The sequence below is a fragment of the Onychomys torridus genome, chromosome 3 (genome assembly GCF_903995425.1).
Source record: "Onychomys torridus chromosome 3, mOncTor1.1, whole genome shotgun sequence".
In the NCBI taxonomy this organism is placed as follows: Eukaryota; Metazoa; Chordata; class Mammalia; order Rodentia; family Cricetidae; genus Onychomys; species Onychomys torridus.
This window is the reverse complement of record NC_050445.1, coordinates 107,795,358-107,820,115: the sequence shown is the minus strand read 5'-3', so window position 1 is coordinate 107,820,115 and position 24,758 is coordinate 107,795,358. Positions and strand designations below refer to the sequence as shown.

General features: G+C 51.9%; 1 protein-coding gene across 2 annotated transcripts in view; it reads left to right on the top strand.

The window, feature by feature from the left end:
• The window catches only part of Fbln2 (fibulin 2), a 63,247-nt gene that overhangs the window by 16,957 nt on the left and 21,532 nt on the right, over positions 1-24,758 (top strand). For both annotated transcript variants that reach the window (XM_036182466.1, XM_036182465.1), the window contains exons 2-3: positions 6,744-8,038; positions 24,543-24,654. In XM_036182466.1, coding sequence (XP_036038359.1) covers positions 6,744-8,038; positions 24,543-24,654 — 1,407 coding nt within the window. The remainder of the gene's footprint in view (positions 1-6,743; positions 8,039-24,542; positions 24,655-24,758) is intronic.

The window sequence follows — 24,758 nt, the reverse complement described above, 5'->3', positions numbered from 1 at the left end:
GGGTCTGTGTGTGTGTTGTGTGTTTACTTTTGTCTCAGTGTGTGCTGGGCACTGCATGGCTCCAGTTCCCTCTCACCTGGAGACCTCAGTTGGGAAGTGTTGGCTGCTAATGACTCACACCTGTACCTTCTCCAGCTGCTTGCTCTTGGCTGGCAGGTGTTTCCTCATCTTGGCATCCTGGAAGGTAGTTCTTCCTGGTCTTTGGTGGGGTAAGGGCTGAGCTCCAGGGCCTTTACCCTGCAAGGTCCATTGGTAGCCTTGTGCTGTGCTAAAGCTGAGACTCTAACCCCTATCTTCTCTCCCCCAGGAGCTCTGGCCTGCTGGGGCATGTACACATGTTCACACCCCAGACTTGAGGCCAATGGGGACGTGGGACACATCTCTCGCGATGAAAGGGTTTGAGGAACTGTTGGTTGGATCTGAAGAGACTGACACACTGAGGGTGACTTAGCTGCTAGACACAGTGGCCACTAAGTAGAGGGTAAAGTAGAGGAAGGATTGCCCTGTAGTTTAGGACTATCTTGGTCTATACAGTGAGTTCCAGGCTATCCAGGGCTACATGGCCAGACTGTGTCTCAAGCAAAGGAGAAGCTCAAGTCCTTGTGGAATCAAGACCAGGAGCTTTCTGATTTCCCAGAGAGCTAGAAAGGCTGAGTCAGGCCAGGGCAGCATGTTCCATTTGGTACCTTAACACAAGATCCCACGGGTGGACCTGTGTACAGATGGCCCAGCTGCTGACTTGTGCTGTCCTCTGGCTGGATGTGGGGATGGGTCTGGCAGCCTTGAGGGCGGCACCCTGGCCAGGTGGAACTGACTGCTCATGTTCTGACTATCGAGAAAGAAGGGCTCTCATGTTTATTTCCCTGTGGTCAGCCCAGCTGTTTGCAAGACCTAGGGTTCTCTGTGGCTGCCTGTCATTTAAAGGAGATTCCTTCCAAATGCTTGAGAAGTTTTAAGGCATACAGCGCTAGGCTGAGGCTTTCTTCCAGAGCTGCCCATTCAGTGCAGGCTGCCAGTTAAAATAGGATTTCAGAAACCCAGCAAGTGCATATGTCCTAACTATTGCAGGGGTGTACTCATGCTAACCTAGTGTCCATTGCTGTTCTGAAATCTCAGTGTGACTGTGTATCCTGGGTTTTTATTTCCTAGTTCTAGCAGACTTCTTCTTGTCAGAATCACAAGTTGTCAGAGAACTGGAGAACTTGTCTGACTGTGTAACAGGTGCAGAAGTACTCCCTTGTTGAAAGTTTCTTCTTCCACAGCTTAATTATCTACAGCCAATAGTGGCCTAAAATATCAAGTAGAAAATCTCAGGAATAAATATTGCAGGTTTGAAATGGTGTGCATTCTGGAGCGAGTGATGATATCTAATGCCCTCCTACCTGGGACCTGAGCCACTCTGTCCAGTGGATCCATGCTGTGTTCACTACCCTCCTGTTAGTTACTTAGTAGGCTATGGCATTGATGTGGAGCTTGTCTTTAAGTGGCCCTATGCTACTTAATCATGGCCCCAAAGCACAGAAGTGCTGACAGTGGTAATCGATATTCCAAAGGGAGGTGGGAAATGCTCGTTGGAGGGGAAGTGGTAAGTAAAAGAGGAAGTTTGCCTGCTGAGGGTGCTTTGATCTAAAGTAAGGATGCAGGATTTGGAGATGTTTGAGGTCTCAGGCATCCCCAGGGATCCAGGAATGCTTTCCCAGAGAATAAGGAGGACTGCTGGGAACTGCCATAATGTCGTCATTGCTCTCATCTGGCAACAATAGAATGTCTTCCTGGGGCCACTCTGACCTTCCAGTGCCCTTGCCAGCTCAGTCTTGCAACAGTGTGGAGGTTAACTTGTCAATCACTTCACTGGAGGACTGTGGTGTGTAGAGTGTATGGAACAGTGAGGACACAAGGAGGAGCTGTGGCCTGTCACAGAGACCAGCAGTAGTCTAAGCAACATCTTGGAGCACCCATGACTGGTATGCCAGAGACCTGTTCCTCTTGGGCATCCTGCTTACCCAGGGGCCTGTGTAAGAAGGATGTGGAGAGGGGATCTTCAAAAGGTACCCTTGGAGAGAGAACTTTGCTGAACCAGCCTCTACCCCAGAAGCCCTGTCCATGTGAAGTCAAGGCATGTGTTTTCTAAACATTAAAGATTTTGTGTGTGCATGTGGTGTAAGTGTGTGCACGTTTGCAAGTGTGCCTGTGTATGGAGGCCATAGGTCAGCCATGGGCATCTTCCTCTTTCTCTCTCCCCACTTTGCTTTTTGAGACACTGTCTCTCACTGAACCTGGAGCTCACCAATTTGGCTGGCCCCAAGGATCTTCCTGTCTTCTCTTCCCCAGAGCTGGGATTACACTACATGTGTGGCTGCACCCAGATTCTTAGATAGGCCTTGGGAATCAAGCTCAGGTCCTCATGCTTGGGAAGCAAGCAAGGCTGGCCCAGCTCCCAGCTCCCTGATCATGTGTCCTCCTGTCTCAGGAACATGCTTGTCTTGCACGTGGGCTGCCTCAGTGACTGTGTTCCTGTTCTCTTTCCTACCTTCCCACTTAGCATTCCACTTTGAAGGTGCATGGGGTCTCCACTTTCCATGCCTCTGGGGCTGCAGGCAGGGCAGAAAGGGAGCTGTGGCCACCTGGGTCTGGATGGCTGGGGGCAGCCATGGGGAGCCAACAATGGCTATGATGGGAGGAGGGAGAGTGAGGGACAGGAACTGTGGCCGTGGAGAAAAGAGAATGGCCACAGTATCCCAGAAAGGAGGAGGGAAACAAGGGAGGAGTAGACACCCTGGCCTCTCTGTCCCGCCCTTGGACTGCACAGGAAGCTGGGGAACCAAGATGGAGTCTCAGCAGAGTCCAGCCTCCCTGGCACAGAGCAGCACAGCTGGGGATGGACAGCCAGACAGTAACTCCCACAGGGACCCCACCAACCCGCAGACCAGCCCTGTGCTCCCTGGGTGTGGAGTGCGTGTCAGCTGCATGGGGTGCCCTGTGGCGTGGCAGCTTCAGGACACACTGGATGGAGTTGTCACATGATGCTGTTCTAGCCTGTGTCCTAGCTGCACCTCACCTCTGGAGGATGGGGCTCACATAGGGAAACTCTGGGAGACTCTGGCTAGGTGTGGTTGAGACCTTACTCTGGGGCACTTCATCCATTCATGTTGAGAGACAACTGGGGTTGGGGATTTAGCTTAGTGGTAGAGCGCTTGCCTAGCAAGCGCAAGGCTCTGGGTTTGATCCTCAGCTAAAAAAAAAAAAAAAAAAAAGGCTGGAGAGATGGCTCAGCTGTTAAAGGCTAGGCTCACAACCAAAAATATAAGAGAGACAACTGGGCAGGCTTGTGAAGGCCCCTGAAGGCCTGTGGGATTCACTGGAGGTTTGTAGAGACTGGAGGCTGCTTGGCTCTTCCTTCCCTTCCTACTCACCCTCTGGAGGGGTGAGTGCTGTTTTTAACAAAATCTCAATCATTCAACTCTACCAATGAAGACTCAGGAGCCCGACACTAGGGTGAAAGCCCGCTAGCGCAGAGAGGCAGAGAAAAAATCCAGCTGATCTTTCTTCTCACCTAGGTCCCTGAAACCTCCCGCCTTCCCTATGCCGTCTCAAACCAAACTCCTCCAACTGAGTGTCCCTCCCTTCCACTTCCTGTGTGTCTCTCTATCTGTCCTCTTGACTCCCTCTTGCTCTCTATGGTGTTTTCCTATGTTCACCTCCTATCAACTGGTTGCATGCTCTGCCTCTTGACCCATGGTTGACTTTGTTTAATCCTGTTTACAGTATTCAAGCAGAAAGCTCTTGGATGAAAGGTGTGTGTGAAGGCTGAGCCACACCACAACTAGAAACAGATTTTACAGTAAAGAATGCAATCTCGGGGGGTCACAGTGTGATCAAATATTCTGCAACAGGCAAGGACTTAGGCAGTTGGAGTGAGCTCCAGGGCTCCAAAGATCCCTCAGATTCTGAAATTGGCATGGACCCAGGCTCTGTCTTTCAATGTCATTTTTATGGTATGGTTCCTGGCCTCTCAAACCTTTGCTAGCCCAAACAGGGTTTCACATCCCCCAGTACATCCACGGCCCTCCGTCTATTGTTTACTGCTTTTCCTCCAGAGCCCTTCCCCCTTTCCCTGACTGACCAGATTCTCTATGTCTACACACTCCGTGGACTTGATCTTCACAGCAAGTCGACAGCCCCCTCCACCATCCTCCTTGCTCTCGTGGGCCACCCCACACTTTCTTCTCTCTGTACTCGTACTGCATCAACACAGGGTGTCCACAGGGTCGTTGTCAGGCCTCTGGGCTGCCAGGCATCCCGCATGTCCCTTGCTTGGCAGAAACCTGCCTGCTTTCATGACTCTTTTCCTTTCTCACCTGTGGCCAGCCCTGCCCCCATCCTCCCTCTGGGCTGAGTTCCTCACTATCTCCCGCTGCTCCTGCCTCAGGCCTGTGCATTTGCTGCCCCTGGCCCAAAGCACTTGGGCCTGCTCAAATGCCTCAGTCAAATGCCATCCCCTGTAAGATGCCTTTCCTGAGTCCCCAGGATAGCAGACTTCCCAACCCAACCCTTCCCAGTTTCTTCTCTCTTTATTTATTGTTTTACGGAGCCACAAGTGCCTGGAACAGGTGGCATGTACCATTTACCCCAGGGCCGTCAGCTCGGGGAGGTCAGCCAGCTGGCCCATCTTACTGGCTGATGAAACACCAGTCCCTGGACATACCTAGCACAGATTCCTGCCAGCTGCTGGTGACCACCTGCCATTATTCCATTGCTGACTTCAGGGCTCAGGCCATACTTACCCTGCCTGGGCTGGGTGGGAGCAGGGTGGCCCAACCATGTCCATTCTCTGGAAAGCTCAGCACTTTCTCTCCGACTCTCTCTCTGCTCCTCTTTCTCACCCCATACCTTTAAGAACTTACCACCTATCTTCTTAATGTTTAAAGTGAGAGTTAGGTATGGTGGTATAGATCTGTTACCCTAATACTTGGGACGCTGAGGAAGGAGGATTCTCTTTTGCTCAAGGGCAGTCTCTATTACAATGTGAGACCTGCCTCTAAATAAATAAACAAAAACAAACAAACAAATAAATAAATAAAATAAAATCTTCCCCTAAAACAAATTGACAAATTTTGAGACCCAGGGACTATACTTTATTGTATTTTCTAAACGATAAAAAGCAGGGCTTGGCTTGCCAGGACCTGGACTCAATCTCTAGAATCCATGTAAAATGCCGGGCATGGTGCCATGTTCCTGTAATCACAACTCTGGAGAGACAGAGGAAGGAGACCTGGAGTTCACTGACCAGCTGGTCTAACCTAATTGTCGAGCTCCAGGCCAGTGATGGACCCTGTCTTAAAGGATGTGGACAGTGTTTCTGAGGACAAAACCTGAGGTTATTCTTTGACATCACACATGTGCACACAGGCACACCCACACACATACACATATGCACACATTGTCCCCCCCCAAAAAAAACCACATGCATACATACCCACATACATTCATGCACACACGCGTACCCTGCACCCCCGCACACACATACCAGGTACATCAGAACTGATAGTGTGAGAGTCCCTGTTCATGACTTCAGAGGATTGTGCTGTCCAGGGTCTAGCCTGATGCTGAGTCACTGTTGCCTGTGGGTATCTGTACCCTTTGTAGGAGTGAGGATTGGTGGAAAGATGGCATTTGAGTGGCTGTGGAGGACTTTGAGGAGAACAGGGAGCAGGAAGGGGGTAGTTCCTGGGAGCATTCATGATTGGTGGGATGAACCCCACTAGTACTGGGCATAGTGTGGGTACTGACCTCTTCTTGCTGGCGATGGAAGCCAGACAATATGGAAGTGGCTCCTAGATCACCCTGGCATCCTCGGGAAAGACAGAGGCACAGTGGGGAGATGGCTAATCTGGGCACAAGGCAGGGCAGGTGCTGTGGATTGGTGCAGCAGAACAGAGGAGAGCTGACCTTGGGGATGGACAGGACAGAGGCAGGGAGGTGCTGTGATGAGGTGGCAGGAGCGTCCCAGGTTGACCTTGGAGTTCCAGGGTCTCGTGAGGTAGATGGTCTTGAGCTCTGGAGTTTGAGGGCTGGGGATGCAGCATACACAGAATTGGATGGCTGTGCCAGAGCCTGGAGGGGGCCTGTTCCTGTCCTGTGCCCCTCACCACATCCCCTGGCTGGCAGCCATGACTGGGAACCCAGCCAAGTGTTTGGAGGAGGAAAACTGTTCTAGTGGCTGTATGCAGTGGGCATGGGAGTGTGTGTGCAGGATAACCCATGGGTGTGTTTGGGTGACTAGGCAGGGTGAGACCAAAGTGCTGGACCGAGCGAGCATGTACTCATGGTCATGTGTACTTGCTTTTACATTAGTGTGTGTGTGTGTGTGTGTGTGTGTGTGTGTGTGTGTGTGTGTGTGAGAGAGAGAGAGAGAGAGAGAGAGAGAGAGAGAGAGAGAGAGAGAGACTGTGGGCTAGATGACGCAGAGGGCTCACGTCACCTTGAGCACAAAGATGTGGGGCCACATTGCTGACCTGCTTCAGCATCTGTAGCACCTGAGTGACATGCTCATGTGCCTGCATCTTCCTTGCTTGTGGCTGTCTGTGTGTCAGAGAGAACAAGGGCTGAAGGATGCATGAATGTGGGTAGAGGGGCATGCCTGGAGGTGGAGATGGCTGTGTGCTGTGTGTACACATGCTGGGGTGTGCGCTTCATCGCTCTGTGTGTCCTTGGTGTGACAGGCTTCCTCTCCATCCTTCCAGGGCCTCTCAAGACATGATGCTGCTCCAGGAGTCTGCAGGAGCATGGCTGGCATTGGCCCTGGTCACAGCCCTGACTCTAAGCCCAGGCATGGCAGTCCCATGGCAGGACTGCACAGGCGCAGAGTGTCCACCACTGGAGAACTGCATCGAGGAGGCATTGGAGCCAGGAGCCTGCTGTGCCACCTGTGTGCAGCAGGGCTGTGCTTGTGAAGGCTACCAGTACTACGATTGTGTCGTACATGGAGGTTTTGCCGATGGCCGTGTGCCTGCCGGCCAGTCCTACTTTGTGGACTTCGGTAGCACCGAGTGCTCCTGCCCACCGGGTGGTGGCAAGATCACCTGCCAGTTTATGCTGTGCCCTGAGCTGCCACCCAACTGCATTGAGGCTGTGGTGGTAGCTGACAGCTGTCCTCAGTGTGGCCAGGTGGGCTGTGTCCACAGTGGCCGCAAGTATGCCGCTGGCCACACCGTCCACCTCTCACCCTGCCGGGCCTGCCACTGTCCTGATGCTGGCGGTGAGCTCATTTGTTACCAGCTCCCTGGTTGCCAAGGGAACTTCTCAGATACAGAGGAGGGTGACTCTGAGCGACAGTACGAAGACCCCTACAGCTATGACCAGGAGGTGGCTGAGGCAGAAACCACCATGGCCACGGTGAACGAGATCCAGGCAGGTGCAGAGGGCCCCCCAGCTGCTCTAGGAGGTGGGAATTTGCCACCGTCCTCCATCAGAGCAACTCCCAGGCCAGCTGCTCTCCCCAGACCCACAGCAGCTGCTGCCCTGGGTCCCCCAGCACCCATGCAGGCCAAAGCCAGGAGAGTGACACAGGACATTGATGAGGAAGAGGAGGAGCAAGAGGAGGAGATGGTGGTCACTGAGCCACCAGCAGCAGGTGGCCCTGGGAGGCCGAACAGCTTGCCTACAACACCCCTAGCCATCCCTGACCTCCCTGTTCAAGAGAAGGAAGCTGAAGCCAAAGCAGGACTGGAAGAGAACTTTATTCCTGATGCCCAGGCCACTCCTCCCAGTGCAGGGCAGGAGGGTGCTGCACCTCTGCCTAGGTTAGGCCCAGCTGGTCTCATTCCGTCTCTGACCACAGACAGCTCTTCTGGGGACCCAGTGAAGCCCAGCAGCCATCCCATCCTATCCACACTGCCGCCTAACAGAGCCCAGGTCACACCCTTCCCAGAGGTGCCTAAAGAACTACCCCACCATCCGCAGTTGCAACCTCTATCCCAGGCAGAAGAGGACACAGACCCCAACTCAGTACATTCTGTCCCCAGAGGTGGTCCTGATGGTAAGGCGCTTTCCTGTGTCCCTGCAGGGCCACTGAGTCTGGAAGGAACTGTTGCTGCTTATGGTTCCTCACAGCTGCCATCTCTCAGGCCTGAGACAATGTGGTCTGGGTGGGTGGAGGTTCCCATGGTGCTTTCTTGCAGGCCTAAGACAGAGGGCATTGGCCAGGGGAGTTCTCAGCAGCTGCCCCCTCATAGGCCTGAGACCAAGGGGTACAGAGAGGTCCTTGTTCTAGGAGGTACAGGGCCCTCGGTGGGCTCTGATTGAGGGCACAGAAGGTTTTCTTCATCAGAATAGATTATGATCCTGCCTACTGGAGTCCAAAGGTGTCTTAGCAGAAGTCATAGGGCTCTGCAGATCTGGTCAACTCTCTGTGAATGTCCTCCTCCAGAGGCCCAGTGGTAGGCTGGTGGCAGAGGGGACATGTTCTATTGTGGTTCTAACTCTGTTGCTCCTTCCAGCCAGGAGTCTGGTTAACATGTCAGCCCCCTCAGTGCTACAACAGTGGCTCATGCCTTATACAAAGTAGAAACTAAAGTCCCTGTGGTGTCCACGTGTCCTTTTCAGCTGCCCAGTAGCCTCCTTTCCTCCTTCTCTGACCCCTTACACGCTCAGTCAGCTTAGGCCCACTGGTTTCTTGGCCAGGCAGCCTCTGACCCTGGGACCTTTGCACTTAACGCAGCTTCTGTCTGAGATGCTCTTCCGGGTGTCTGGATGACTTAGTCCTTTGCTCTGTGACAGGTCAGCTCCTCAGGGTGCCTTCTCTGCCACCTCCTGCCTTCTGGCAGCTTTGACCTCTCTCAGCCAAAGCTGGCATTATAGACATCATTACTTGGGTCCTTGCTTACGGTTTTCTGATGTTTAGCATTATACCAGTCAGATTTGGTGCTGAGCCCAAGGGCTCCAGTACCACCTGTACATAGTTGGTGCTCTCTAAATGGTGGATGATGGATGGGACCTGTGGGAGACCACTGTCTACCTCCTCTCTTCCTCGTTCTTCTTCACCCCTGTTGACTCAGTGTCTCCCTGAGAATCTGATCTCCCTGCTGTCCTCAGTGTTTGCTAACATCATCGTTCCCAGCTTAGACAGCACCTCCCCCAGGAAGTCTTTCCTGAACAGTTGGGTCTTGTCTCCCTCCAACCCACCAATTCTATTTTCTCTTCCTTTTCTTTACAAAGGTGCCTGGGAAATTGTGTGGTTTCTAGAAGCTTTCCTCATGGCCAGAGCCTGTGTCTTGATCAGTCCCATACTGTAGGGTTGTTTGTGAGCAGGCCTTGATGGCTCTGGGAAGGCAGGAGTGGGCTGGTGTGGCTCTGGGCCGCAGGCTTTGAGGGATGGATGTAAGGGAAGGGTCTGGGAAGGCTTTCAGGCAGAGTGGATGTGAGGAGCTCTGAGACAGTCACCTTGTGACCACATTCCTATCCTGTGGCTTCAAGCTTTGTGGCCGTGGAGCGGGCTTTTCACCTGCCTGGTGTCTGCCCATCTATGATGTGTCCCATGGCACTTGTTGGGCATCGGCTGTGTTTGGAACCTGTATATGGGCAGCAAGGGTGCCATCGGGGGCTGTGATGCTCCTCAGGCCTGTGGTCCTCATACCACCAGTACCTCTGTTTACAGCCTGCTTTCTTTCCCGTGGCTCCCCGCTCCCATCCTGCTAGGGAGGTGTGGCTGTAGAGGAGGCCAGTAACTGACTGGGACTGGAGCCCAGGCTGTCCTCAGCCCCGAGCCTGGAAGTGCAGGGGGACAGGGAAGGTCTAACGAAGTGCACGTGTGTGGGAGGGCTCAGTGCCCTTAGCCTGCAGCCTCTGGGTTTCCAGAATAGGAACAGCTCAGGCTTCCACAGTGGCTCTGTGGGATCTGGGACCAGGTTTGCTCACCTGGTAGATCTTCCTGCCTGGCCTTCTCAGCTGTGTTTGGGCTGTGGCATTGATGAAAGCCCTGGAGACTAGGCCTGGAGTACCCTCATCTGCCGCAGGGCCATCCCAGCAGGGGCCCAGCTGATGCAAAGGCCCAGAAGATTACAGTCAGCAGGGCCAGGCTGGTACTGCAGCTTCAGCTAGGGAGGAAGGAGTCGGTTTCAAATAGGACCCAGAAGTCTGGGTCTGACCAGATTCTCAGCCTTCGCTCACCATGGACAAATGGCTTGGCCCTTTATGCCTCAGTTTCTCCATCTTCAGACAGCATAGAAGCCTTGCTTCAGAGCTGTTTTGAGCTCCTCTGTGGTTGCAGCCGGCATGGAGCTGAGTGCTCACCGAGCATCAGGAGATGTTACTGATTTTACTCTCATTTGTTCTTCAGCCACATGTGGCCTCTCTTCCCCAGCAGGCATTTGTGGGGCCCTGTCTATGTCAGGGGCAGTGCTGGAGAACAAGGCGGCCTCAGCCATCCCCTCAGGGGCCTAGTGAGTGGAGTGCATTAAGCAGATAAAGGCGCAGACAGTGGGGCATGCAGCTGGTGAGGGTGGGTGACAGCAGGCCTTGTGGGTGGGGCTCTGGTGGCCTGCCAAGCATCTGAGGAAAGTGGGGTCTGAAACTTAGGGTCTTCAGGCTGCTATTGGAGGGACATTTGGGACCATGTGTGGGGGGAGAAGCTGGGAGAGACAGCTTTGCCCTACTCAACCTTCTAGGCTTACTGAGAGGCATGCCGGAAATGACCCCAACCCTGTTGCCATGGCAGCCCTGGGGCCTGGAGAAGGTGGTTTCCATCCATCATCTGGGCCCTACAGGGGAGGGGGTCCTGCCTAGGAGTCAGAATTGTACCAGGGATCCCCACTGCCTCAGCTGGGCTGTCCCTGCCTCTGAGCATGTCCAGATGTTGCCTGAATGGAAGCCACATGCCTGCCTCTCTGGGCCGTGGAGAGGGGCTCTGACGTCTGTTTCTGCTGTCACTCAAGGGGCTTTGGGAGGGTGCTGTTTCTGCTGGGCTAGCATAGCAGAGGGAGCTGCAGAAACAGCAGGAGGTGGCCCTGGCCTTGAAGAGATCGTCAGAAATTTGAGCAGGAAGGGGCCCCTTCCTTGGGGCCTCACTCTGCAGGGCAGGGGTCTATACTGATGCTCCAGTTCAGGTACTGGCACAGGCACTGTCCTCTGGGCACTAGTGTATGAACTCAGTGACTATCAAGCCCTTTTATCCCCACCAAAGCCCAGAGGGTTCCACAGAGCTCTGGCTTCTTTCTGGCCTGTGGACATGGTGACAGGAAACGGCAGAATCTTGAAGTCTGCATTGCTGTGTCCTGTGACCCTCTTCTGAGACCTGGTCACCTTCACTAAGGCAGATGCTGAACAAAATCCAATTCCCTGCTCTTGGGGAGAGCTGGGTGAGCTGGGTTGCTGTCAGAGCCTCAGTTGTTACAGATGTGATGGCCTCAGTGAGGGGAGGCTGGGCATGAGGTGGTGGTGTCCTGTGCCCATCTAGGGGGCTTGGACTTCTCTTGTGGGTCAGGGAGGCTTGCTGGAGGGGGAGGGGAGTGACTGTGCTTAGTGTTGTGGCCACTGGAGGGCTGTGAGAGAAGGGGCTCCAGGCAGGGCGAGTGTCTATAAAGTTTCTGCAGCCAATGGGGATGAAATTTGATTAAGATATCCTCTGGCTGATATGAGGGAGAGTTGTTGGTGCAGGGGTGGGAACCAAACCCAGGGCACTATGCCTATCCTAGGATGCAGATCCAGGCCCAGTGGGGCATAGCTATAATCTGTTACTTGGGAGGCTGGAACAGTGGGACTACAAGATCACGGTCAGCCAGGGCAATGTACTGAGACTCTGTCTCAAAAGGAAAAACAACAAAGGAACACAGGGTATAGCTTGGTGGTAGAGTGCAGCCGGGCATGTGCAGGGCCACCTGTCTATCCTCAGCACTCCGAATACCAAAAAGGTTTGGACCTGTCTTAGCCCACAGGGGTTTTAAACCTGTGAGGTGTCACAGAAGTCACAAGGATGAAGAGCTGTGGATAAGTTGTCCCCTTCAGGAACTTGGGGCTCTGCTGATCCCATTCCTCCCTACTGCCCGCTCATAGGGCCTGCATTTAGGAAGTATAGGGCTGCTGGGGTGGTGGTGGTGTGGAGAGCAGCCTGGGGCTTCCCCAACTTCTGCAGCCTCTGATGTCCTCAGCAAGGCCCTGTCTGCAGCTCATCAGCTGTAGTGAGTGTGCTGACCTTCCTGTCAGAGCTTTGGAGACACAGGGGACCTCATGGTTCGTGCTTCCCCCAGCACTGGCTACAAAACATTTGAGAAAAGAATTGGAACTGTATGGAACGTGTAGTTTGGTCTTTGAGCCCTAAGCAACAGCGTCACAGCAGTTCACACAGCAAAGGGATGCGTGACTGTAGTCTAGAGACAACTTAGAGCCTACAATGGCTGTGCAGAGGCCAGGCTGGCTCATGTACGGGACTGGCGCACCTGCTGTTTGGGGGCTATGCTGGGGTTGGATCCATTGCCCTTAGGACCCCTAGGGAAAGTTGAACAGTATGATCCTAGTACCCTGCCTCTGTTTTGCCGACCTACCATCCTGGCCCTCATTGGTCTATCTGTCAGCTTCTCTGCAGAGCATGCTGGGGATCATTAGAAATGGGAAGGCCTCCAGGAAACTACACTTCTGCTTGGTGTTGTTGAATGATAGGCAGGTACGGCCTTCCTGGGCTCACACACCACAGGCCAGCCACTAAGCAGGCGAAGGGAGGCAGCCCTTCCCACCGGACAGACTGGTTGCTGCTGACTCTCTGTCTGAGCTATGGTGTCACCGACAGTGGTTGGCAGTTGGATTTGGGTCTGTTACTCCAGGTCACTGTTTGAAGCATGGAGTGACACAGCTCTGAGAGAAACGATGGGGACATCCCATTTCATGGAGTGCAGAGACTGTCATCCCAGGTTAGTGGGCTTTTCTGAAGGTCAGAGCAAAGATGGTGGCAAGTAGACCCTGCCTCCCTGTGGGAAGCGTGGGCTCTAGTTCCCACAGAGGACTCACAGGTAGCTCATGTGGGTTTCCTAGGCTCAATCCTCCCTATAGGCACTGGTTACATTTTACAGTTGTCCCCACAGTGAGGGTCTGAAGCCAAGGCTGGACCTTTGGTGGCTTTCTTTAATTGGTTTGTTTTGTTTTGAGACAGATTTTCGCTGTGTAACCTAGTCTGGCTCCAAACTTGCCATCCTCCTGCCTCAGTTTCCCAAGGTCTGGGATTAAAGGTGTTGTCCTATTTGATTTCTGTAGCTTTGATTGAGCACTATGATCAAAAGCAACTTTGGGGAGGAAAGGGTTTATTTGGGTTACACTTCCAGGTCACAGTCCGTCATTGACAGGAAGTCAGGACAGGAACTTTAGCAGAAACCATGGAGGAAAACTGCCTCCTGGCTCAGCCTCAGACACATGCTCAGCTGGTTTTCTTATGTAGTCTAGACCCACCTGCCTAGGGATGGAGCTGCCCACAGTGGGCTGGGCCCTTCCACATCAATCATCAGTCTCTTCCAGACTTGGCCTCAGGCCAGTCGGAGAAGTTGAAATTCCCTCTTCACGGGTGGCTCCAGGTTATGTCAGGTTGACAGCACAAACTATCCAGCACAGATGTACAGCACCATGCCTGGGGGAACAAGACCATGGGGATCAATTTCTCTCAACAGTCTCTCATCTCCACAGTGGGGTGTCCTCATGGTGTCTCTCGGGGCTGTCATGCCACGGGGACCAGGTTTCTCTAAAGTTTCTGTTTCTTTAATGTCTTTCTCTAAAAGCAGATTTATCGAGATCACATTTATGACCATAAGGTCCCCTGTATTTGAATGCGTAGTTCAGTGCCTTTTAATATATTCACAGTTATGCAAAAATCATTCCAATCTAATTCCAGATTATTCTCATCATGCTAGGACACCACATCCTGTCCCGGCTGCTTTCTCTACCTGTGGCTGCTACTCACCTTCCTTTTGCCTGTTGAAGTGTGGGTTCCGGATTCTAGGATACTCAGGAAGCTCTCTACGGGGTTTCCTGGCCACGTGCCACCTCCAGGGCTGTGGGGTTGCTTCTCTGCCATGCTCCCAAGCCATGACACTGCTGGTGCTTCTGGTATTCCTCACAGATGTCCCCTCTGTCCCACATGGTCTTGTCTCTACTCTACATGGTCTCATGTCTGCTCCACCTGGTCTGATCCCCATGGCCTTGTCTCTGCTCTCCCTGGCCATGGTTTCGATCCCCATGGCCTTGTCTCTGCTGTTTACTTGTCCCTGTTCCCCATGGCCTTGTCTTTGACCCACATTGACTCATCTCTGCTCCCCGTGGTTTCTCATCCTCAGCTGGTATGCTGCAGCCTGTGCTAACCCGAAGATGAAAGAGTACACAGTGGTCCTGGTGTGCAGCCTCAGCACCAGTGACACTGCAGCTTGTGATGCTCTCCATAGCCAGCTCTGTCAGGAGGCTGACCCAGGCCCAGTGGCCTGAGGAGAGCGGCTACACAGTCCTCAGCAGGCCCCAAGGAATGAGCAGTGGCAAGACATTGAAAGGTCTCTCTACCCCTAAGTGCCAGCCCTCAGCACTGTGGCAGGGGCTTCAGGGGCCCTATCTTATTTGCTCCCCACAACAAAAGCATTTCCCCGTGATCCCCACAAGGGCAGAGGATGTGTTGTTGCTCTTGCTGCCTAGCCTGCTGAGAGGATCCCCTGCTTGGACGACTCACTTCTTTCTTACTGTATAACCTTCAGGTAAATCACTTGGCTGCCCTGTAAAAGGGGTTTACGGCAGTCCTGCCACCGGAAGACAGCAGGACTTTGCAGGACTCTGCAGGGCCCTCACTCCTATGACTGCATAGTGCTTCCCAGCTTGGTGCTGAGTTACACTGGGAAAGAGCCCAGTTTGATTCTCAGAGAGTGGATTCCAGCCCTCCTGGCTGTGTGATCGCAAGCAAGGGACTCACCCTCTCTGAGCCTCAGTTATGTAGGAAATCCTGTTAGGGCTACTAATGCCACGTGGACCAGCTCAGCGTGGTTGCAGAGCTGTATGGTGTTCCCTGCTTTCCCTGCAGGGGGGTTGTTGTGCTCTGGGGAGTGCAAGGAGGATGGATTTGTGATTTTGTTTGAACAGATCTGTGTCTTTTCTGCTGGTCAGAAGCCTGTCCTGCCTGAGAAAGAGCCAAGGGCCAGGCCTGCTGGGGATGGGCTGGGGTGTTTAGCTGCTTACTTCCTGCCCCACCCATGTGTTTGTCATCCCAGCTGCCTCCAGATGTGCAGCTGAGTGCTCCTCCCTGCCTGCCCCCTCCTTGTGCTGTGCTCCCTTCCAGCTAAGTGTTCTTCGGGGCCTGCCCTTCCCATTGTACTCCCCTGACACGCCTTTGCCAGCTGTGCGTGAATGCCCAGCCTCCAGTCCTTTCTACCTGCAGTGTTGCCTAGCTGTGAGGTGACATTCCATTACCAAGGGCGAGCAGGTGGATTGTATGTCAGGTGCTAGATTCATCTCTGGCTGTGTATGGATCTATTCATGTCTTGAGACACCCTCAGGGGTTTGCCATCTTTATACCCATTTTATAGGTGGGTAACTGAGACCCAGGGAGGTTAAGGGAACTGTCCGAGGTCCCAAGGCCAATAAAGCAGAGAAATGTGCTGACTACCCACTTGGCCTTTTGCCTTGGTACTTCGTAGCCCTGTATGCCATCCTCCTGAGTGCCCAACTATGCTGTCAAAACAAATGGAGGCTCTGGAACTATTACAGGGCACTGGGCCCATTGGGCAGAGCAGGGCTGGTACACAGCTGGCAGACTGCCGGCTCCTCTCTGGCCTCTGGCCTGGGCCTCTTTGCAGCGTTCACTCCAGGGGCCAGACAGCCAGATCCTCTGGGATGTAGATGGTGGAGTGTGGGAAGCTGAGCACAGGGTCTGACTGTCCTGGTCATGCTTAGAGAGCCACTTAGCTGGGGATGGGTCTCTGGTTTACTTTCAGCCCCTATTCTCTTGCCCTCTCCACTCATTCACTGGCATGGTTGTGGGCCATACTCCTGGATTGTGTTGGGTGCCTGGGAGTCAGTAGGAAGCAGAGGTGAAGGCCTATCCTGCTGGGGTCCAGCTGGGGTTCAATGCCCAGGGGCCAGCAGACCTTTGGGAGGCTCCTGGTCTGGAAGCAATTAGAGATGCCTGGCTGGTGGGAGCTCAGATCCCACTTGCATGGAAGCTGCTGGTTCCGTTGTTTTCTGGGCCAGAGAAGCTGAGCATGATCACTCTGGGTTTTCTCTGGAAGCCTGGGATCTGGAATTTCATCTGTAAGGTCCCAACATATAAATATTGGCAGTTCATTCAGACAGTTTAAAGCACCAAGAAAGTGTGCAGTGAGCCTGACCATGCTGCTGGGTGTATTGACTTCCCTATTCCTTCCCATCCCCAGGCACACAACCAGAACTGTGAAGAGGTCAGGGATAGGTAAGGAGCCTACCAAAGGTCCAGCAAGCTCAGAGACAGAACCAGGAGTTCTGACTCCTACCCAGAGCTCCCTTCCCTGTGAAGACCCCTCCCAGCTGAGCAAAAGCCCTTGGGAAGCAGTTTCATGAAGGGGCCTGATTGGATATGAGGGGACCAATAGGATCCTGTGATGGTCGGTCAGCTGCCACTAGGACGCCTGGAGAGCATCAGCTCTGGCTGTAGCTTGAGGAACAGAAGCAGTCAGGCCAGCATGTCATGGCGATTCCAGGCTTCTGCCCCTTCAGGCTGTCTCACTGCTGGGCACAAAACAGGGCTGAGCAGGGTGGAAGACCAGCTTGAAAGAATGAGGAGAGGGCACAGGCTTGGGGAGGGGAGTCAAGAAGGTGCAGTTGGCAAGGGATACGGGACCCTCTTTGTGCCGCTTCCCAGGTGTGGGCATAGCAGCACACTTGCTGATATAGATGGCCTTCGGTTGTGTGCTGGCTGCTCATGCTGGCATACTGGAAGCTTTGGTGTGAGGTGTGGACACCTGAAGAGAGGCCACGTGACCAGTGGGAATCTGAAGCTGGGGTGTCTGACAGTTTAGATCTAGACTGTTGTTTAGAGGTTCATGTGGAGAGGCTTTTTCCCATTTCAGTGCTGTGAGAAGTGGAACTTGTAAGAAGTGGGGCCTGGCGGGGCGGTGGTGGCATGCACGCCTTTAATCCCAGCACTTGGGAGGCAGAGGCAGGCGGATCTCTGTGAGTTCGAGGCCAGCCTGGTCTACAGAGTGAGTTCTAGGATAGCTAAGGCTACATAGAGAAAGCCTGTCTTGAAAAACCAAAAAAAGGAGGAGGAGGAGGTAGAGGGAAGAAGAGGAGGAGGAGGGCCTAGTGGTATGCCTTTAGGTCTCTGGGCATGTGCCCTTGACCATGAGAGTCAGGCCTTCTCTCACTCAATCCATGGTGGGCACCTAGGACTGCTTGTGGGACTGTTACCATCCAGGGCAGACTCACTTGATATGCACAGAGACACATGAGTACACATGTACTTACATTTGTGTTAACATTTCCTGGGGAGGCATGAACAAATGTCTATTGACCCCAGTTAAGATCATGATGTCAGACCAAATGATTCCGCCCAAGTCTACCTTGGTGAGCCCATGGGTTTAGTTGGGGTTACAAGAACATGAACAACGTAATGTGTGTCCCCTAATAGCAGCTGTTAACTACTTGCACATCTTTGGGGAGCAGGCAGGGTTCATGCCTCACTTCCGCAAAGGAATGTTAGAAGACTCAGCCTTCAGAGGGATTGTGTGGGCAATCACTACAGCTTTGATTTCAAGGCAGCAATAGTGTTGTCATGCCTGGAGGACAGCATCATCACCCAACACACACACACACACACAGACACATACAGACAGACACAGACACAGACACAGACACACACACACACACACACACACACACACACACACACACAGAGTGTTCTGGCTAGTTTTATGTCAGCTTGACACAAGCTAGAGTCATTTGAAAGGAGAGAACCTCAACTGAAAAAAAATGTTTTCATAAGATCCAGCTGTAGGGCACTTTCTTAATTAGTAATTGATGGGGGAGGGTCTAGCCCACAGTGAGTAGTGCCGTCCCTGGGCTGATGGTCCTGGGTTCTATGAGAAAGCAGACCTAACAAGCCAATAAGCAGCACCTCTCCATGGACTCTGCATCAGCTCCTGCCTCCAGGTTCCTGCCCTGCTTGAGTTCCTGTTCTGACTTCCTTTGATGGTGAGCTGTGATGTGGAAGTATAAGCCAAATAAACCCTTTCCTCCCCAACTTGATTCTGGTCATGGTGTTTCATCGCAGCAATAGAAACTCTAGCTAAGATACTCACTCACAGAGAATCACCACTGGGTATCTTCAGGGAATTGATTCCAGGAACATCCCCACTCCATCTTGGGTATCAAAGTTTGAGGATGCTCCAGTGAGTCTCTTATATAAAACCTGTGCACAGAACCTGTGTGCATCCTACTTCGAACACCTGCACATCACTGGTTATCCTGAGGCAGGTTGAATACAGTATGGTCATAGCTGCTACACTGCACTGTCTGGGCAACAAACACCAGAAGGATGTCTGTGCATCTTCGCTCAATGCAGATAGAGGTCTTTTAGAAATATTTTCCTACACTGAGTTGGCTGAGGATAAGAGGGCCAAGCATATAGGTACACGCATGCTGGAAACATTTCAGTCTTAACTCTGTATCTTAAAATTCTAAAAAATAGATACTACATCTAGCCCGGCTAATTCCCTAATGCCATCTAATGCTCCACTTTCTCTAATTGTTCCCAAGGAGGGCTGTAAAGCTTGTTTTGTAAAGGCAATATCTAATCAAGGATGATTAGCTAGCCAGCGTCTGGTTTACTGTGGTGGTTATATTCCCTGGGTTTGTTATTCCAAAAGTCCCCTGAAGCCTAATACACACAGTCTCAAGTGTCTTTTGATGTAGCACAATGAACAGGCCTTTGCCAAATGCCCTGTTGGAACTTAATGTGCAGACATCAGGTCTCAGTGGACAGCTCAGAGAGTTCACACCTGTGCACACATGTGGCACTCCACCCCACAGACAGAGACCTGTGTTCCCTGGTGTTGCCTCTACTTTGTTAGCTTTTCTCCCTCTTGGCTCCATTAAAGTCATTGTTCTGACTTGCCAATGCCCTTGCCTATTCCTGAGTTTGTTTTATAGAATGGAATGGTCCGACTTGTGTCTGGTTCTTTTGGAGGAAGGAAACACATTGGGTCCCATCCACATTCTTGTGTGTAGCAGTTAAATTGCTTTTGTTAGTGTTAATTGCGGGCCCCCGTTGAGATGGCAAGCAGAACGTCTCAGTACAGTTCTGCTGTGGGAGTGAATCATAGCTTGCTGCTCAGCTCTGATGCAGATAGACATTTCGGGCTGCGTGGCTGGCAGCATCCCTCTGTGTCTTTGGGAGGCAGGAGGTCTCCCTGTGTATACACTGCACACCTAGGTAGGAATCTGCTAACTAGAGGGTGTGTAGCATTGACTGACGTTTCTCAATGCTTTTCTGGAGCACCCCAAAGTTGACATGCATGTGTGACAGGTGGGGTCCCACCACTCTCATCTTGGACTCATCCCGGGGACAGCCATCTTTCGTCCTTGACCCCAGAGTAGAACAGCATCTCCTCTTGGTTTTAAGTCATCTTCATGAGAATTGTGGTGCTGAGGACCTTTCCTTGTGGCTGGCCCTTTTTGTTCTCATTTGCCTCTGAGTGTGTGTGGCATACAATAGGTCATGCCTTTGTCTAGCTGTAAAAGTGGCAGAGTGGCAGGGCTCTCCACTGAGAGCCAGGAAAGGTGTCGCAGGTGCAGGCTGTAATTCTGCAGTCACTTCTGGACTCAGGCTCGTATCAGCACACAGCAGGGCCAGCCAGGCTTGAGGCCAGGCGAGCCTGACAGCCTGATGGGAGACAGGGGTCCGTGGCATGTGTGTGCTAATAGGGCTGGGAAGAACAAGGGGGCAGAGAGCTAGACATAGAGAAGCAAGGCTGGGTCGGCTTATGTGGAACCCCCATCCCAGCGGCTCCTTCTGGGTCCCCATCACTTCTCTGCCCAGTCCTGTGAACCTGGGGCAGAAGGCAGAGCTGAGGTCAGGACCTTCTCTGATTTGTCTACTTCACAGGCCTCATAACAATGCTCAGGACTCCTGGGTGGCCCAGAAAGGCTCACCCTAAGTTGTACAGGAAATGTCACCACCTCCCTCTAGGCTGGTGGAACCCACAATACTGTGTCATTCTCTGGGCTGTGTGCTGAGGCCCTCAAAGCAAACATCCTGTTGAGTGGGGCCCTGTGGAGATTCCCACTGCTCCCCCCCCCCCACCAGGAGAATCCTTCAGGGCTTTTATGTCAGGAAAAGGGGACTGTCTAGGAGGTCTTGATGTCTGGCCTGGATTGTTTGGGACATCCATTGTTCTGTGATCAAAGGAGGTTATAGTCTCTGGAATCTCTGAATCTATTTACAAGGGAAGAGTTCTGGAATGGCTAATACCTGCCTGCAATATACAGAAAGCTAGGCTCCTCCCCAAGACACCATCTGTTGCTGGGACGTGGGTCTCTGCTCAGATGCCTGGTGCATATCTGTGTAATCTTTTTAAAAGATTACAGTTTATATAGCTCCTGAACTCTGACTGAAATACGTTCAGGAATGATTTCATTTCGTGCACACACCTGCCTCTGGCTCCTTAACACCTGTGTGTGATTGGCTGGGAGCAGCTTCACTATTTCATTTCTGATTGTTAGGTATTTCTGGAATCTTTGCTGTCACAAATGCATCATGCGTCTGGGACCCTCCTGTCTGGGTTCCTGGTGGTGTCTGTCAGTATATGAGATTCCTGGAAAGGGAAGCTCCAGCTCACAGTTCTCTATATTGTATTGCAATGTGTTTTAAAAAATAAGATGAAATTTATGAGTATTGAGTGTGCAGCTGAACATAATTAAATGAAGTCACACTGGAGTGAGATCTCCCATCTTCTGAAACTCTGTCCCTGTCAAACACTAAGGCCCAGCCCCTGGTGCCCACCACACTACTTTCTGTCTGTGAATCTGGGTGGAAACATGCTGTCTGTAGTCTTTTTGTCTGGGTTGCTGCTATATCATTTGTAAGTTTTAGGCCTCAGTCTTCACTATGGGATTTTTCTAGTCCTGTTACCTTATCCATTCCTGTTTTTGTCTCTTCCTGTGGCCAGTGTCTTTCCCCATGTCATGCTTGTGGGATAGGAACATGTCATGTGATGGTTTTGGTCATCATTGGTGACTTGTTGTAGCATAGGGACCATGTCTCTGGAGACATTTCTAGCATGGGCTGTTCAGTGACCTGGGACCCGCGGGCATCCATTTCTTATTTTCTTAATAACAAAATCTCTGCAAAATGAGTTTGCACATCTTCCCTTTCAGCAGGTGGCAGGGCAGGTTTTCCAAATCTCTCTCTCTCTCTCTCATCCAGGGGTTTGGCTGAGTAGGTGGGTCAGGGAGCAATTGTATTCTCTGGCTGCCAGGACCCTGAAGCCTGATACTCCAAAGACCATAGCAGAGTGGTCCAGAGCCAGGCCAGTGCCAGGCCATGTCACTGTTCACCAGGAGGTGAGGAAGCCCCAGTTGTCCTTGGGAGGAATAGGGAGGCCCAGCCAATCCAGAGGAGGCAGAATGGGACTGCACAGTCACGGAGGAGTCCTCATCTGATTCTGGTGTGTGGACAGTCACCTGGGTACCATCCTGGAAGTGACTGGAGAAGCAGAGGGTCAGGAGGTGAGGCAAAGAGAGGAGACAGGTGGGCTGTGTGTGCTTTGGAGGTGGTCCTGGGGGGGGTGTGGATTTGACCTAGAGAGTCCTCAGAACACACAGGGACTTCACTGACACAAGAAGGTCCTGTGAGGCAGCTGCTTAGACATCAGAAGGATGTGAACATCCCAGCCTTGGGAAGCCAGGGGCAGTCTGAAGCAAGTCTACTGCTTGTGGGGTGCAAATTCCTATGACTAGGCTATGTACAGACAAGGGGGCAAAGCAAGGCAACATAGGAAGCCCATAGATCAGAGGGTGTCACTAGAGTCAGAGTGTGAGGAAGAGGAGAGGCCAGAAGCCAGAGAGGTCAAGAAATCCCCAGAGATGGAGGCTGAGGTGTCTGAGGTCAGGGAAGGAGCCAGGCCCGTGGGAGCTGCCTTAGGACCATCTTGGGAATTGTGGGGTGGAGTCCTCACTGTGACCTTGTCTCCTATATCTTAGATGTTGAGTCCACATTAGACCCAGTCCCCCTTATGCACCAAATAGGTTGACCTTCCAGCATGAGGTCACAGCTCCAGATGCCTTTGAAGTGAGAAAGCTGGGGTGGGAAAAGCCGGGGCAATAGTGGAAGTCTACAAGTTCAGGCTTAACTCTGGTCTGAGACCAAGAAACTAGAAGAGAGGACCACCAAGTCCATGTGGAGGTGGCCCCTTGGCCTGCTGGAGGCTGGGTTCACAGGTCTTTCAGGACTGGCTGGGTCAAGTTGCCCATGTTGCCTGGAAGGGAAGGGGAAGAGAGGAAGTGAAGCTCGGCTGTCTAGCCCTCCACTTCCTCTGGGCAGAGGAGTAACAACAGCTGGAGTGTTTGGCCCCACGCCTGGCTTGTTGCTGGCACTCAGCACGTCGCGGCTGTCACTGTTATCTCTTAAGGCATCCATCATGTGTTGCCTGGCCAGGACCCCAGGATCTGGTGCAATCTGGTTATCCCACAAGGCTTTCTTAGAAAAGCCTTAGGGAGGGAAGATTCCAGCCTGCAGAAGGAAGATCAAATATTAGGATTTGGATATGAAGTGCCCCACCCAAGGCTCATTATGTCTTAAAGGCTGGGTCCTCACCCAATGGGTCATCTCTGCCACATACACATGGTACACTGTGTGTGTGTGTGTGTGTGTGTGTGTGTGTGTGTGTGTGTGTGTGTGTGTCTTTATGGAGTCCAGGCTCCATAAATTTGTAATTCCCCTGCCTCAGCTTCCAGAATGCTTTGTTTAGAACCATGTACCTCCTTGCCTAACTTGTATACTTTTATATAGTCACTTTGGTAAATGGAGGCTGAGTAGGGTAATGTAATGGGGTTGGGGTACACAAAGGTCAAGGAGACGTTCTCTGAGGAAATTTGATCCCTGAAAAGGGAAAAGAAAGGAGTCAGCCTGGTTGAGAGCCATAACCCTGCTTCTCTTTGTGTTTAGGTTTTCATTTTGAGACAGTCTCACAAAGTTGCCCATGCTGATCTTGAACTACAATCCTGCTGCAAGACCTTCTGAGTAGTAGATTACAGGCTGGTTCCTCCAGGCCTGGATAGTTATGTGAATTTCAGGATCACCTTGACAAACCCCATAAACAGATTGGTTCTTTTATTATAATTGTATTAAAGTTGTAGCTCACATATAGGAGCATTTACATCTTGAGTACATAGACCCTCTACTCAAGTATGCATATATGGTATGTGTTTCAAATAAAGTGGTTAAAAGCACTTGCTAATTTAGCAGAGAACTCAGGTTCCATTCCCAGCACCCACATAGCAGCTTAAGACCACCTATAACTCCAGTTCCAGGGGATCTGATGCCCTCTTGTGGTCTTCATGGGCTCTGCACTCATGTGGTGCACATACATGCAGGCAAAGTAACACTTAAAATAAATCTAAGAAGAAAAGAGAGAGAGACAAAGAGATTCCCTTCTTGTTGGACAAAATTCTTACTGCTGATTTATCTCTGGATTTCTCTTTTATCTTTTTAAATTTTTAAAATTTATTTATTTTTATTTTGTATGCATTGGTGTTTTGCCATGAAACTGAAGTTACAAACAGTTGTAAGCTGCCATGTGAGTGCTGAGAATTGAACCTGGGTCCTCTGGAAGAGCAGTCAGTGCTCTTAACCACTGAGCCAGCTCTCCAGTCCTGTATTTCTCTTTTAAATGGCATTTTTTTTCTGCTAAATTTCCTATTATTGTATTAAGAATAACCACTATTTAAATACATCAATTTTGGTTTTGGTCATTGTGTTATAATAATTGTTAGTATTAATTTTTATTAGTTAGACTTCATCATTACAATTTTTAAAAAAGCAGCTTAAGATAACTCTTAGTGGAATCCCACAAGCCCCCTGAAGCTCTTTTCTTGTCTCCTGCCCCATCTGGGCTCCTCAGGTCAGGCTCCTCAGAAGCAGAACCCCGGTCAGGGCTTCTGATGTCTGTAATGATTCACTTAGGGACATGTCTTGGCAGAACAGTCTAGGGGATGGGGAAGGGACTAGATAATCACAGGTCAGCTGCTGCTTGTGTGGTCTGATCCTGTGGGCTCTGGAGTGAGCACCCCCAAACACACACACACACACACACACACACACACACACACACACACACACACATTTGCATGCCCTTGGAGCCAGTCATTGGCTACCCATTGTTATACCCACCCTGCAGAAGGACCAAGTCTCCCCAGTGCTTCCTTAGAAGGGAAGGACTGGACATGCAGGGCAGGGGGTGGGTGGGGTTGGGGTAAGTGGTTCCCTTGCCCAGTGCCTGCATATGTACTGCATTTGGTGGCCCCCAAACCCAGCCACACCTCCTCGTTGCAACCCACAGGCTCCACCAAAGACCTGATTGAGACATGCTGTGCAGCCGGCCAGCAGTGGGCCATTGACAATGATGAGTGCCAGGAGATCCCTGAGAATGGCGCTGGCAGCGATGTCTGCAGGTGAGAGACCTGGGCTGGGCAGAACTGCTCTTGCCTTCCCTGGGCCCCAAGTATGTGAAGGTGATCAAATGTGAATACAGTGAGCCATCTGGCCACACGAATCT